At 39.6% G+C, this 15965-nt stretch overlaps 1 protein-coding gene across 8 annotated transcripts in view; it reads left to right on the top strand.

Annotated features, from left to right (window-relative positions):
- ATG7 (autophagy related 7) overlaps positions 1-15965 on the top strand; it is a 289420-nt gene that overhangs the window by 47606 nt on the left and 225849 nt on the right. For all 8 annotated transcript variants that reach the window (XM_037050611.1, XM_037050601.1, XM_037050667.1 and 5 more), the window contains 2 exons: positions 560-676; positions 1891-2040. In XM_037050611.1, the coding sequence (XP_036906506.1) occupies positions 560-676; positions 1891-2040 (267 nt within the window). The remainder of the gene's footprint in view (positions 1-559; positions 677-1890; positions 2041-15965) is intronic.

The following is a 15965-nucleotide window of genomic DNA, read 5'->3' on the forward strand; positions in this document are numbered from 1 at the left end:
GTGAATAGGACAGCTTCTTTAATAACGTGCTTAAATAATTTGATATAAAGAGAATGGTAACTGTTTGCAGGTATGTCTCCACAGATGGAACAATGAGTATATTTGGTATCATGAACAAAAGATTAAGTTTTTCAAGCAGAGTTCTGGTCCCTTCTCTGTCACTTACTATCTTTGTTTTGTTCAGGTTCTTCAACCCTCTGTAAGCTTTAGTTTTCTGCCTATAAAATGGAATGATAATAGTTAACCTTCCATATGGTTTTGTGAATTAAACAGTGATGACGATGATGTCAGTTACTTACTGAACACTTAATGTGAGGCCCAAAATATGTATTATGTTTATCGTCATACAGTGTGGCATGTGAGAGTGTTTTGGGATAATGACAGAAATTCAATATCCATCATGAGTTCTGTTGGAGATAAGAATTTATGACAAGCTGGGCATATCTTGTTTGCATCAGTTTTTCTGTCTTATATGGCTATGGGAAATTACACTAATAGATGCATTTCAGTTTAGTCATTAATGCTATGTTGATATCCTATATTATAATCTTTCTTTTAGGATCTGAAGAAGTACCACTTCTACTATTGGTTTTGCTCCCCTGCTCTCTGCCTTCCAGAGAGTATACCCCTCATTCAAGGGCCAGTGGGCTTGGATCAAAGGTTTTCACCAAAACAGGTATCAACAAATAAAGCAAAAGGCAGGTACAATGGGGTGTAACATGTCAGCTTAGTTTATCTAGTATATTCTAAACGTAAGTAGGCATTTGTCTGAATGAAGAGGTGGTCACTATGGAATCTTCTAAAAATGGTATTAGGAGCACATTTATTATGTTTGTAAAATCATTTTGAAGATGTAGTAAGCAATACTTTTCCCAGCTTTCGGTGACATTTGGTAAAATCCTAATCCAGTAGGGACATTTTTAAAAGACTAAGAATTTGCTAAAATGTGGTGTTCAATTTCAGTGTGGGGATCATAAGGCAATATACTTTGGGATGAGAATCTCTGAAACCAAATAGAAGACATTCTCTTTCCCTCAAGCCAAGTTGCAGAACTTCTGCATCAAGATTGGTACATGTAGAGCTAGTCCTGCAGTTTAAGAAAGATAATAAGGTTATTAGAGATGGTCCCGAGAAGAGCAATGAAAATAATCAGGCTTGTAGAAGACAGACCCTAAACCAGAGTTCTGACTGTTGTTGGGAAAAATTGAGTGGAGAGATAATTTGAATTTCATGAATTCAAATTTAGCTCATCAGTCGCTAAAATTCTGAAATCTGAAGCTAGGAAGCAGCCCTTACTGATTAAAAAATAAATATTTTTACTAAGAAAAATTAAAGGTTGTGGTTTTGTATAACAAAATTCCCAAGAAGAAATATAAGTTGGGGAACAGGCTTATGCATGCGGATTGACTACTGATGGTGTGAGGTTTCTTTTCGAGGGAGCAAAAGTGTTCTTGAGTCACTGTGGTTATGGTTTTCCTGTGAACATGCAAAAAACAGCATTGACTTGTGTACTGTAAGTGGGTCAGTTGTTGGTAAGTGAGTATGTCTCAATAAAGCTGTTAAAGGTTATGGAAAAGCTCAGGGTAAAATTCGTCGATGGTAGATTCATGCCTGGTTATCCCAGAAGAGAAATAATGTTTGAGAACCACTGTGCTATACCATAAAATGTCTCTTTGTGCCTCTAAGACACACTACCATACACATGAAAAATGTTATGTAAAAGTGAAGTGGTATTATGTGGGGCACTTTTTCACTGCAAAAGAGTAACAGAGGTCTGATCAGTCATTTCCAGTCCTCTGGTTTGAATTTACCTTTTATTTTATGTTAATTTTTAGCTCAGAACCAGATATGTAATTATCTGGAGAATAACTCAGTGTTTCCTACTTTCAGATTCAAGCCCTCGAGTGCGCATATGATGATCTCTGTCAAGCCGAAGGAGTCCCAGCACTACCGTACTTCTTAATCAAATATGATGAGAACACCGTGCTGGTTTCCTTGCTTAAACACTGCAGCGATTTCTTCCAGGATCAAAGGATAAAGGTCAGAGAAACTTTGAGTATCATTTTTTCATCCAGTTAAAAAAATTGGTGTTCATATTATGGTAGACCACAGCAAAATTCAAACTCATGTAGATTTCTCTAGCCTTCCAAAAACTGTTTCAGAACATTTCATTATCTTCACCCTCTCCCACCCTGCAGTTCCCAGATCAGCTCCTGCCTTAGATTTCTCTGGCTCTGTTGCACCTCAGAGTAATTTTGGATTCCTTGCTTCCCATTAGTGATGAAGTTATTTCAGTTTTCCTTCCCGATACATTTTGTATCTCTGTTTAATTTATTCCCAGAGCTACGACTGTAGTTCGAGTCCTGTTTATCTCACTCTCAGGCAGGTGGTCTCCTTGCTTTCATCTTGCACCCCACTCCTAAAGAAGAACCTCAGACTGCCCATATCCACTCCATCATTTGTTGATCAAGAGCTAATGGTGTCTTCCTTCTGGCTCCAAGCTACCTTTCCTGCCTTGTCTTCCACCTTTTCCCTCTTAAACCATTTTCCAACTGAGCTTGTCTGTTTTTCACCAGACAGTGCTGTGCCCCTAATCAAACATGCTTAGGACTTTTACTGTATATCTCCTTGTCTTCATGTAGTATCCTCTTCCCGAAACTTATTCTACCTATGAAAATCCCAAGAAACTCTATTGAAATTCTACCTCCACTGTGAAGCCTTCTCATGATGGGGCGGTGTGGAACCTGTCCCTTTATGATCTCATGGCACTTATTACCTGATCCTCATTTTCTATGCAACTCCCTTGTACAAATTATTTTTTGGTGTTGTATTCATCTGTAAGCTCTTAGAGGGAGGAACTGTGTCTGCATAGTGTCTAGCTATGTATCTAGTATCTTAGGCACTCAATAAAATTTTTGAATGAATAAAAGAGCACTGTAAGTGTCCTTCAGAAGCAATGAAATATATAATAAGCTATCTTAGCCATACACAAAATTGCAAATGAAAAATGAAAAATTGATTAGTATTATGAATTTGAAACCAACTGGATAATTTCAATAGCCATATCAATCTGTCTGAACTGAGAGAAGAGAGACCTCTAACTGATGGCCTGATTACTCCTTAGCCTGAACTTAAGACCCCTCTCTCCCTCTTTCTTTCTTTCTTTCTCTCTCTCTCTCTTTCTCTCCCTCCCTCCCTCTCTCTCTCTCTTCTTTCTTTCTTTCTTTTTCTTTCTCCTTCCTTCCTTCCTTCCTTCCTTCTTTTTTATTTTAATTATGGCTCAAGTACAGTTTTCTGCCTTTTACCCCCATTCCAGCCCACCCCCTCAGCCCTCCTCACTTCCCTACCATTTCCACTCCCCGCTTGTTATTGTCCATGTGTCTTTTATACTTGTTCCTGCAAACCCTTCCCCTTTCCCCTTAAAATCCCCTCCCCTCTGGTCACTGTCAGCCTGTTCTCAATTTCAGTGTCTTTGGTTATATTTTGCTTGTTTGTTTGTTTTGTTGATTAGGTTCCTGTTAAAGGTGAGATCATATTTGTCTTTCATCAGCTGGCTTATTTCTCTTAGCATAATTCACTTTAAGTACACTCTTTTTCAGAAGAAAACCTTTTTAAATTGATGACTGAGGATTGAAGTTTTATTAAAATTCTTTTATTTTTCCCCAGGCAATTTCACAGAACTTAGGTAGATTAGTAGCAACAAGATCAACCATTAATAATTTAAAGTCCAATCTAAACTAAGGTCCTATTATGATAACAGGCAGGATTAAGTGGCCTGTGTTTGATAAGAGGTCCTTCCTCAAAGTGCGCCTCTACCAAAATAATAACAACTTGCAGAGCACTTTACAATTTACAGGGGGCTTTAACACACTTGATATTGTAATAACTTTGTGAAATAGTTATTAGTATCTGCATGTTCTATTTAATGAAAATGAGACTGAAAGTCACAGGGCCCAATGGTCTAATTCCAAAGCTTGTGTACTTTCTTCCATTTCGTTCTCTCATCATTTGGTTGGAGATTGACTTTTGGAATCAAATAGGTCTGAATTTGACACCCAGCTTTGCCATTTGGTAGCTCAGGTGACTCTGGGGAAGTTGCATGATCTTTCTTTGCTTTAGTCTATCTGTCAAATAGTAGTAATACTGCCTCCTACAGGCTTTGTGAAGATTAGACGTGATAATGTGATTAAAATGCCCAGCACACAGCAGGTGCTTAATATGCATCTACTTCCTTTCTTCTTCAAAGCAGCATCATTTTAAGGACCGAACAAATCTCTGGAGTCTCCTTCAAAGTGCTCCGGGTGAGTTCACCAGTGATCCTGAGACCAATCACTTGCCAAGTTCAGGCACAGAGTCCTTCACTGGGTTAGGGTTGCATCTCAGGAAAGCTTGGATTAGCATATATATTATCTCAGAACCTGAGATCTTCTAGGGAGATGAGACATTTACTTGTGGAAAGTTAACTAGACATGCAAGGAGCAGAAGAAAAGTGCCAATGAAATTATATGGATGATCCTTTGGACAGGATCTATGCCCTGTCTTGTTCTAGAAAGGTCCATCAGAAACTGTGCAGATGGGTAGCCTCATGGGAGTTTCATGGCCTCCTGGCCAATTTCCCCCCACCTGTGGTTCTGAATGCCCCATCCATCCCCCACAGTGTTGCCCAGTTGTGTTTTCTACATGTTAATTTGATCATGTCACTCTTCTACTTAAAGCCCCTCTACGGTTCCTGTTGGCTTTAGGATAAAGTTAAAACAAATAAGCTTGGCATTCGGGGCCTCTTCATACCAGTTCTTGCCCATCACTCTAGCTTCATCTCCCAATATTCCCTCAAGTTGCATTTACATCCTGTGTTCTGGCTACAACTATGCCCTCCAAATGCACCATGCTTCTCCTAAGCTTGTGCCTTTAGACATGCCTTTCTCTCTGTCTCTTCCTTCACCTGACTAGGACCTCACCCCCCTTCTGGTTCATCATTCTTGGGAAGCACTAGCTGATTCTTTGCACTATTTGATCATCCTCTTCTGAGTTGGGATAGCAGTCTCTCTCCTTAGCACTGACTGAGCTTCAGTATCACTGTTGCTTTGCTTATCTGCCTGCTTCCTCTCCCCAACCAACCTGTGAACAACTTTAGCACAGAAATCACATTCGACCCCACACTGTGTTCTCAACATTTAGTGGAATGACAGACATTTAATGGACACCTGGTGTGTGAATGTTGAGAGGAAGGAGAAACCACTATGGACTGGTCAAAACACAAAAGGCTTTAGGGAAGGTAGAGTACAGTGTAGTCTAAACATCACTTCACTTGAAGTCTTTACTGCTTTTATCGTATTAATTTAGTTTACTCTTTCACATAATTCCAGTTTCTCTTCAGTGTTCCTAATTCGTGTAATGTTCCTGAAGGCTTTAGCACTATTCTTCAAAAACACTTTTTTTCTCAGTGTGAACTTCTGCAGTTGTGCTCTGGCTTTCTGTTTTACTCTTTCCTCTGCCTCCTGCTCTTACAGGTACTTTGAAGCCACTGGGGAAGCCACTGTTCCTCTGTGAGCCTTGGTGTCTTCACATGTAAGGTGGAGAGATGTTGGCATCCCTCCAGGTTTCTCTCTCTTCAGTCTGTTTTCTTTGCTGGGGGGTCTTGTTGTGTCCATGATGCCTGTGACCACTTCCTCTACTATGAATCTCCCTCTGGACCCCAGACAACATTACCCAACTGCCTGCTTTCTTTGAAAGCCCCTCAAATTCAGTGTCTTTAGTTGAACTCATGATCTTCATCTCAAATCTGGTCCTTTTCCAGGCATCACTGTCTTACAGTGAAACCACTTACTCCCTAGTCATGAGAGCCTTCTGGCTCAGCCTGCCAGGCTCCTCTCTGTCCTTTACCATACCCATATCCTATGGATTTCCTGTCCTAAACCTCTCTCAGTCCATCGCCTTTGTATTTCTTTTGCTACCACCCCAATCTGAGTTGCTATGATCTTTCATTTGCTTCACCTCAGTAGTCTCCTAACCATCTCTTTGTGACTACTCTGACCTCCCTTTAATCCTTCCCCATGTTATCAGAAGCAATCCTTAGAAAAGCAAATCTGATCATGTCACTCTCAGAGTAAACCATAGCAATGTCTTCTTCCTTGAGCTCTAACTAATTCCTTAATAGGGCACACTAGACTTTCCATGGCCTGCCCCCTGTGCAGCTCCAGCCCCAAGTCAGTCCATACTCCCTCTTGCTTTGCACCTCTACCCACCTCAGAGTTGCTGCTAAGTGCTGTCCTGCCACAGGGTTTTTGCAAGTGCCCTTTGCCTGGAAAGCCCCCGCTCTCCTTTCTCTTCTGCCTATTCTACCCCATTTCACTCCTCCCCTTTGCCCAGTGAAGTGTTTACTTTTTCTTTAGGTTGAAACTTAATCATGATTCCTCAAGGAAACCCTCCCTGACCTTTGTAAAAAGAGTTATTCCATCTGTATTGGGCTCTCTTAGCACTATGTAGCTTTTCTTTGTCATATTTAGTACAATTGTAATTGTACGTTTTCTTGGGTGATCTTTAATATCTTTTCCCTCATTAAGTGTAAGCTCCTCGAGAACAAGTTCCCTATCTTTGTTTTTTCACTATTGCATCTGCATCTTGTTGCAACTTCCCTGGCCTGTAAAATACAGTGGAAGGATGGATGCATGTGTGTGTGAGTTGTTGTGAGGGTTGGAGCTCACTTTGTGAAGCCTCTGGGTCAGTGCCTGGCACACAGTAAGACTTTAGTAAGTACATTAGTAGGTTGCTATTAATATGGCTAATTTTAATGTTCTCCTTAATGTTAATGTTCTGTTGTCTGCCTAAGGCCATGTAGCTTATAAAGTCTTACAAATTGTGCACCTATAGTTTATGTCTAGTATGACATAAACTATATGTCTAGTATGCCTAGTATTAATGACAGACATGCTTAGTGTTATGACAAGACAATATGAGGGAGCTGTGTCATTTGCAGTGGGTAGTTTGGAGCAGTAGTTCTTAATATGGAGCAAGGGTGTTGGTGCATAACATCTTTGACCATTTGGTGGAAACAATGGATCCTCATCCCAGAAAAATACTTACACCTCTACATGGTTTTATTATCTAATGTCAGAGCATCCACAGAACACTGAAGTCCATTCATGGATCCTATTTGGGTCCCCGGCTCAGAGGAAATTAAAGGGAAGGACAGGGATTAGCTTGCCTGGGGGGGATCTGGGGATTTCTGAGAATAGGAAGAGGATGACCCATCTCTGTTCCAAGCCAGAGTGGGACCTTTGCCCCCAGAGACACTGCTTACTCCTCTCTGGAGCCTCTGTTGACTGGGAGGGAGAGTTGGTACTTGCCCCTGAAGAGGGCACACTGCCCACTGAGCCAGTAGCAGCTGCAGCCACCACGTTCTGACTGTATGCCAAGCACAGAGTTGGTTACTCATACGTGCTATCTATAATCTTTCCAACACTCTGCAAAATGAGCAGTGTTTTTTTCCATTTTATAGATGAAGAGAAGGGAAACCAGGGTAGGGAATGGAAGCCTCTTCACGGGAGAATGACATTACCTCCTATAGTGAGAATGCTTCCCATAATGTAAAAAGAAGCATGCACCTTTTTTCTCCCTAGCTCACAGCATGTTGTGATAGGGTAGGAAGGCCAGATTTTCGGTCTTTGACTGTTAATGATAGTTAAAAATATTTATGACTCAATAACCATATTTAGTGTGTCTTTAGATATATATACATACATATATAATGGAAACAAAACTTTAACAAAGGAATACTTTACTTGGTGCTTATTTTCTATCTTGTTATCATTTGAAAAATGCTAGCTGTGACCCAGTAAATGATTTAGGACTCACAGATAGCCCATCACCTGTATTTTGGACAATGCTGGGTGCCTATTTTGAGAATACTGACAGATAAATGAACTGTACTAGGTACAACTCCATTCATTATTTTTATTTCTACCTGCATCTTTCTGGTTTTGAAGTATAACAAAGCTCTGCAACTATTTAAGTACATTTGGACTTCTTTAAAAGTAAGCACTTGTATATTTTCTCCTAATTTTTCTATTTTTTAAAGACAAAGATTTTACTATATTCTGTTTTCTTGTAGCTTTTTAGCATGACAGTATTACACTCTATATCAACACACTTTTAAATAGATATGTCTGATAAGGTATTTTATCAATTTTTTAATATTTAAGTTTCTCATAATTATTTACCAATATGAGCTTCTTTGTGCATGAAATCCCTCCCCTCCTTCCTATTTTGAATTATTTCCTTACAAAGATTTCTAGAATTACTGGTTGAAGCATTGGAACATTTTAAGTCTTATAATCAATGATGTGCTGATAAATGCTTGATAATTGGCTCTTGGGGCTGGGGGACTCTGATTTTGTAGTGTTTACTTTTTTTCAGGGTGTCAGTATTCTCATCACAGCCAATGTCAAGCCACCATTGTGAAGTCATATTGTGCAGAGGTGGGAAGAGAAAGTAGCAATTGGCTCTCCCCAGCCTGTTGGAGCCATCTCTAGCACGCTACTGCGTGTAATAACTATTGCCCCAAACTGCCGATTTTCTGTCTTGGCAACGGTGTACTTTTACCAGCAATAAATGTTATATACATTTTACACATTTGGTCAGTTGAAAATGAGCATTGTTTAAGCTCTTATTTCCCCCAATAAAATGTTGATTCCACGTACCAGTCATGGTGGCACTGCATTGCTGCAAGCAGTTCTTGTGATTGCTTTAAAACAGCCCAAATCACTGTCCCATTGCTAGTCTTTTTGGAAAGCTTGTTTGAGTCTTCTGCTTTCCTCAGAGCAGTTATTGAAGATTTAATGTTTGGGAAATGTTTTGTAATTTCAAAAACATTAGCCTTTAATTCTAGGCTTCAAAATCTTTAGACAAGAGCACTAGCTTTGGTATGCTTTTAGCAGGCTCTTAGCGATCTTTGCGTTTTAACAGCCATCTGTGACATCACCAGGCATTAGCAATTTGAATTTTTTTCTTATACTTTTAAAACATATAATCTCTTTTGTGCATTTCCTGTTATATCAAATGTTTGAGTAATAAGCATTTATCAGATAAACATGTTTTATGGGATCAGTGTGGAAATTTTTCAAGACCCTCAGATTGACAGTCTCTCCCCTTACTCATGTTGCGCTTTTCCAGGAAACTGTTGGGTAGACCATAGTGAGATCGTGACTTGACCACTTCAGTTGGTTGTATGCTCTCAGCCAAGTAGAAAGGAATATTTATTTAATAAACCTTTTTTTTAAAGATTTTATTTATTTATTTATTTATCTTTAGAGGGGAAGGAGAGAGGGAGAGAAACATCAATGTATGGTTGCCTTTTGTGCATCCCCTGCTGGTAGTTAATCTGCAAGAAACCGGCCTGCAACCCAGGCATGTGCCCTGACTGGGAATCGAACCGCGATCGTCTGGTTTGCAGGCCCGCGCTCAATCCACTGAGCTACACCAGCCAGGGCTTATTTAATAAACCTTTTAAACAAAGTTTCTTTTTTCCAATCACACTTTGCTCCTTTCTGCTGATTTGTCCTGTAAATGAAAGTGATCTGTCCAAGTTCACACAGGAATTTTCAGCAAAGCCAATTCTAGAACTCAGAACTCCTAGTCAATGATTATTTCTGACTGCCATTTAAAAAATTTTTTTACTGATTATCCACATAGTTAAGCTGGCTTACCTAGCATTGTGCCAACTAATTTCTACAATGACTGAAGCTTCCTGATGATTTAGTTCCTACAGCACTTAAGGATTTTTGGAGTCACTAGGTAATCAAAGGGATATTAAAAGATGTTCAGCCTAGTGTCAGATGGATTCTGTCATTTTTCTGTCCAAATGCTTGCTTTTGTACTTATGCCTGCCTCATGTGAGTAGGAGAGTTACTTACTTCAAAGCATTTTCATGTTGACCTCCATTAATGGGTAAGTGATAGATAGATTTCTCTTTAGCCGTCATTCCTGCTCTGTAGCTCATCTTAGGTCATGTTGCTTTAAGAACTTATTCCTTGTCTCTTCTGCTCAGAAAAAGATTTTTTTTCTTATTACCTTTTTACCCCATTGCTTTTGTATTTAGTGTTGGAAATATGCTTATTCTTTGAAGTTAGGCATCCACTTATAGCATGTAGTATAGCATTCTAACTTACATACTTTAAGTACCACTTAGTCCCAGCTCTACATTTGCAGTTGATAAAACCTAGACCCAGAGAATATTTGATTAACTAGAATTTATCCACTTCTTCTCTCTACCAGTTAAGAAAAGATAACTTTGCAACTGAAAAGAGATAATTGTATAATGGTGATAGATTAAACTGAATAGGTCAATGAAGTTACCACAAGAGAGTTTATTTATATTGTGTTATAGTCACTATTTATTGAGTGCTTGCCTTGTGCCTGTGCTAAATGTGGGTAAGAGTTATCCTATGGATGAGAAAACTAAGGAATAGAGAGGTTAAGTAAATTACCAGGTGATGCATTAGAGTAAGGAACTCACATTTGATAAGAGCCCAGGTTTATGGAGTCACATTTTAAAATTGAAACTCAGAATCCCTATATGAATGACAAATTCTGAATTAATGCTATCTATGTTCTTCCTAAATTAAAGTTGAGTAGCCTTTAGATACCCTGTAAAATTGAACCTTAATATAATGAATGTGTTGGTTTGTAATCTATGTAGGATATTTTTCTCTTTAATGTTTTATGAAGTTCTATAATTCTGGAGCTGGAAGGAACCCTTTGATATAAAATGATTCGACTCCTTTATTTTACGTGTGATCAAAGAACTTCCCTGAGGTCTTAAAATCAATTAGCTTCAGGATTAGAAAACAATCCTCCAGCCAGTGCTTTTTTTTTTCACTTTAATTTCTTTTCTAATCTGTTTCAAATGTGAGAGAAGTAGAATGCTAATTTTCCCTTCTCCTTTTCTTGCTGTGTAACAGAGTTGTAAATGCCTTTGATGAATTTTTTCAAAAAATTGAAGTTCAAATGATGATTACTTAACAAGTGTAGTTCATCCAGCAGATACCTACCTACCATCTATTACGGCTGACAGAGGGAAACAAAATAAAAAGATGTTTCAGATGGTGGTGGTGATGGTGGTCTACTGGACCAGAACAACCTCAGGAAAACAATTTCTTCATTTGGAGGGAGCTGTAGGCTGGAGGTCTCGTTCTCAGAGTTCTCTTCCTTCTCACAGGAAATCCTCTCTTAGACCATACTGTCATATTCTCACCAAGGAAAATTTTAGTGTTAAAATGTCATTGAATGGAAGACCTGCAACTGGGAAAGGAAAAGGAACTGGCCAAGATTCTACATCATGGTTTTATATGTAAGCTTCAGGCCTCTTGGTCAGACATCACTTTTCCCTCTCTAGCTGCCTCCCAGGATCCCTGACCAATGTCAGGGAATGGGGGGAGAGCTTTTCACATATTGAGGCCTGGAGTAACTGACCAGTCCTGTCATTTGTTTAAAATATATTTGCTGAGCTCCAGGTACTGTGCCAGGTACCAGGGATGGAAAGATGGTTGTGATAAACATTGTTTCTGCCACACAGAGCTTGTAGACCAGCAAGAGAAACAGATGTAAAATGCACCCTGTATTTTCTCCATTCTCAAGTGCTTTTTCCTGATAATTTTTCTAAAATTGGCAATTTCTTACAATTAACTGTGAATATTTAATGTGGTAATGTTTCCCCTTCTGTCCTATTTAAAAGTGCATTTTATAATCTGTGGTGTTTTTGAATCAGAATTATAGAGCTTCAACAAATAATCACAATTACCACAAGGAATAGTATAGGGTTCAATGAACACTATTTTAAGGAAGCACTTGTTTTCTTTTTTTTAAATATATTTTATTGGTTATGCTATTACAGTTGTCCCATGTTTTCTCCCTTTATTCCCCTCCACCCTGCACCACCCTCCCACCAGCATTCCCTGCCTTGTCCATGGGTTGTACATGTAAATTCTTTGGCTTCTACATTTCATACACTACTATTAACCTCCTCCTGTCTATTTTGTACCTACCATTTATGCTTCTTATTCCCTGTACCTTTTCCTCCATTCTCCCCCCTCACCCTCCCCAATGATAACCCTGTGATTCTGTTCCTGTTCTAGTTGTTTGGTTGGTTTGTTTTTGTTTTTGTGGTTTGGTTGTTGATAGTTGTGAGTTTGTTGTCATTTCACTGTTAATATTTTGATCATCTTTTTTTTGATAAGTCCCTTTAACATTTCATATAATAGGCTTGGTGATGATGAACTCCTTTAATGTGACTTTATCTGTGAAGCACTGTATCTGTCCTTCCAGTCTAAATGATAGCTTTGCTAGAGAGAATAATCTTGGATGTAGGTAGGTCTTGCTGTTCATGATTTCAAATACTTCTTTCCAGCTGCTTCTTGCCTGTAAGGTTTGAGAAATCAGCTGCTAGTCTTAGGGGAACTTTTTTATGGGTAACTGTCTCCTTTTCTCCTGCTGCTCTTAAGATTCTCTCCTTATCTTTCATCTTGGCTAATGTAATTATGATGTGCCTTGGTGTGTGCTTCCTTGAGTCCAAGTCCTTTTGGGGGACTCTCTGAGCTTCCTGGGCTTCCTGGAAATCTAGTTCCTTTGCCGGATTGGGGAAGTTCTCCCTCATTATGTTTTCAAGTAAGTTTTCAATTTCTTCCTCTTCCTCTTCTCCTGGAACCCCTATGATTCAGATGTTGGAAAGTTTAAAGTTGTCCCAGAGGTTCCTAAGCCTCTCCTCATTTTTTTGAATTCGTGTTTCTTCATTCTGTTCTGGTTGAATGTTTAGTTCTTCCTTTTGTTCCAAATTGTTGATTTGAGTCCTGGTTTCCTTCCCGTCACTGTTGGTTCCCTGTACCTTTTCTTTTATTTCACTTGGCATAGCCTTCACTTTTTCCTCTATTTTGTGACTATACTCAAGCATTTCTGCGAGCATCCTGATCACCAGTATTTTGAACTTTGCATCTGATAGGTTGGCTATCTCTTTGTCACTTAGTTGCATTTTTTCTGGATTTTTGATCTGTTCTTTCATTTGGGCCATTTTCTTTTTGTCTTGGAGCACCTGTTATGTAGTAGGAGGGGAGTCTTAGGTATTTTCCAGGGTGGAGCAATGCATTTTGCTATGTTGTGACACTGTATGTGGGGGAGGGGTCAGGGAGGGAACAGTGCTTCTTGCTGTACTCTCAGCTGACTTTTAGTCACTTTCTCCACTGCCCATAAGCAAATTGGGCCCTAGTGGTGCTGATTTCCCGTGGTGGTTTTGTGTACATTCTACAGAGACCCTGTGGGTCTCTCCAACAGACTCCTATGAAGCTGGCTGTTTCTCCTGCTGCTGCCTCAACCCCCCACAGGATTTTTCAGTGAGGTTTTGAGGCTTTATTTTCCTGCACTGGAACCCTGGGTTGCATGGCCTGTCTTGCTCCCCAGTTGTTCCTCCTAGTTTATCTTCATGCAAATATGGGACCACCTGCTCCACCAGCCACCACCTTGCCATGAGTCCTCTCTACCCTGGCTGCCTGTCTCTGCCCCTCCTACTGGTCTGGATGAATGTTTCTTCCTTGGTTGTTGGACTTCCATACAGCTCAATTTTCTGGCAGTTCTGGTTAGTGTTTGGTTTTTAAATTTGTTGTTCTTTCGGTTGTGCGAGGAGGCACAGTATCCCTATTTACACCTCTGTCTTGGCCAGAAGTTTGTGCATGAATCTGTTTTCTTCTTCACAGACTGTAGGTGGATAGTGTACCTAAGAATAATCACATGGGGAGGTCACTGAACATGCACTTAGGAAGGTCTGGGATTGTGTCAGCGTGGTGCAAGTTCAAAGAGCTCCCTGGGCAATTCTGATACAGGTGGTCTGTGGTGGACTCTCAAGCTGTGATTTGCAACCTGGCTGCGCATTAGAATCATCTGGGGAGCTTTTAAAATGACCAATGCTCAGGCTGTGCCCCAGATGAAATCAGAACCTCTGAAAGCGGAGCAGGCAGCAGGATTTTTGAAAGCTCCATAGGTGGTCCCCACATACATTCAAATGTGAGAACCAGGGCTAGAGAGAGCTGAGGAGTGGAGTGGTGATGGTCAAACTACACTGCACCTGGGAATGATCTGGGTCCTTGTTAAAATGCAGATTTTGATTCAGCAGTGCTGGGGACAGGGACCTGAGATTCTGCATTGTGGTCAAGCCTCCAGATGATACCAATGCTGCTGCATTTGAGGAGCATGGGAAGACACAGAGCCAATCCAAAGGTTTTGAAAACTTTTTGTCTACAAGACCACCTTCTCTAATAGTTCACAAATTCAAGTTTGAGAACTGGACCAACTGTACCAGAATTACTCAGGCATTCTATACAGATACAGATGGTTAGTCTCACCACTAGAGATTCGGAGTCACAATGATGTTAGCAGCATTACACATCTGCAGGGCTTTCCATGTTCAGCACCATCTCATTTAATCCTCACTACAACTCTATGAAGTAGGTACTGTTACTTTCCCCATGATTCAGATAAAGTGAGCCCTGGAGGAGTTGACTAATTTTCCCAAGGCCACACATTAAGTTAGGGGCAGTACTCAGAACACCCTCTGCACTCTATTTTTAATAGTTCCCTAGATGCTAATGTTTTATCTCCCCATGAAAAGGGAAATCTCAAGTAAAGGTGCCCTGTATTTCCTGAAAAGATGTCCATAAATACAAATTTGTTTGTATTGAATTAAATAAGCATCTATTTGCATATAATACATGAAAATGCATCTAGACAGAAAGCGTATCTTTGAAATAATGTGGTAATTATCTGATAAGACAGTAGTAAGACTTTTCAGAGATTTATTGAGCATAGGTGAAGGCTACTCAACTGTCTTCCATAGAAAATGGAAAAAGTTGAGGTACATCAGTATAAGGGAATGCCATTATACAGCCACTACTGATTGTGGTTGTAGAATGACATTTATTAGCACGGAAGAGAGTTCACAATAGAATAAGAGATATAAACAGTATTTATACATGATTCCATTTTTGTTTAAAAGTTGTAATTATAAAAATATATTTATGTAAAGAATAAAGTTAAGGGAAGTTACACACCAAGGTGTTAATAGTGTTTCTCTCTGGATGGTGGTGGTGTGTGTCTCCCTCCCTCCCTCCCTCCCTTCCTTCCTGTTTTGTCTCATGAATATTGGTTTAGCACCTTCTTTGTGGCCGACACTGTATTCAGCACTGTGGTAAATAGATGGAAGTGTCTGGGTCGTCCCCACACTTACAGAACTAATTGGATCTAGAGTAACCAAAAGTTTATCTGCCATGTTTCTATTGAGTATACCTATTAAGAAGACCTGTAGGTTAACTTATGGTTCACTGCCAGCCATCTCTCCTGCCTCCTTCCTTTCATCCTTCCATCTATCATCCATCCATCCATCCATCATTTAGCCATCCAGCCGGTCAGCCAACCATGCAACTTTTTTCATCATTCGACAAATGGTCACTAAGGATCTGCTTCTATCTATGAACCAATCGTGGAGAGATGAAAAAGATACTCCTCTTCTCTAGATGTTCATTGTTGTGTTTTTCTTAAATAAACTTTTTATTTTGGAATAATTTTAGATTTACAGAAAAGTTGCAAAGGTAGTACAGAGAGTTCCCATATACCTTCACATTGTTTTCAGTTTTTTTCTGTTATCACCTTAAATTACCATGGTACATTTACCAGAACTGAGGTTCCAATATTACTATTAACTAAACTCTAGACTTACTCAGATTTTACCAGTTTTCCCAATAACATCCTTGTGTTCCAGGATCCACTCCAGAAGACTGTGCTGCATTTTCTTGTCAGGTCTCCTTAGTCTCCTCTGGTCTCTGGTAGTTTCTCAGACTGTCCTTGTATTTGATGACATTGACAGTTCTGAGGAGTACTGGTCAGTTATTTTGGTGGAATACTTCTTAATTTGGGTTTATCTTGTGATT

The sequence above is a fragment of the Sturnira hondurensis genome, unplaced genomic scaffold (assembly GCF_014824575.4).
Source record: "Sturnira hondurensis isolate 20B ecotype Veracruz unplaced genomic scaffold, ASM1482457v3 Scaffold0000867, whole genome shotgun sequence".
Taxonomy (NCBI): Eukaryota; Metazoa; Chordata; class Mammalia; order Chiroptera; family Phyllostomidae; genus Sturnira; species Sturnira hondurensis.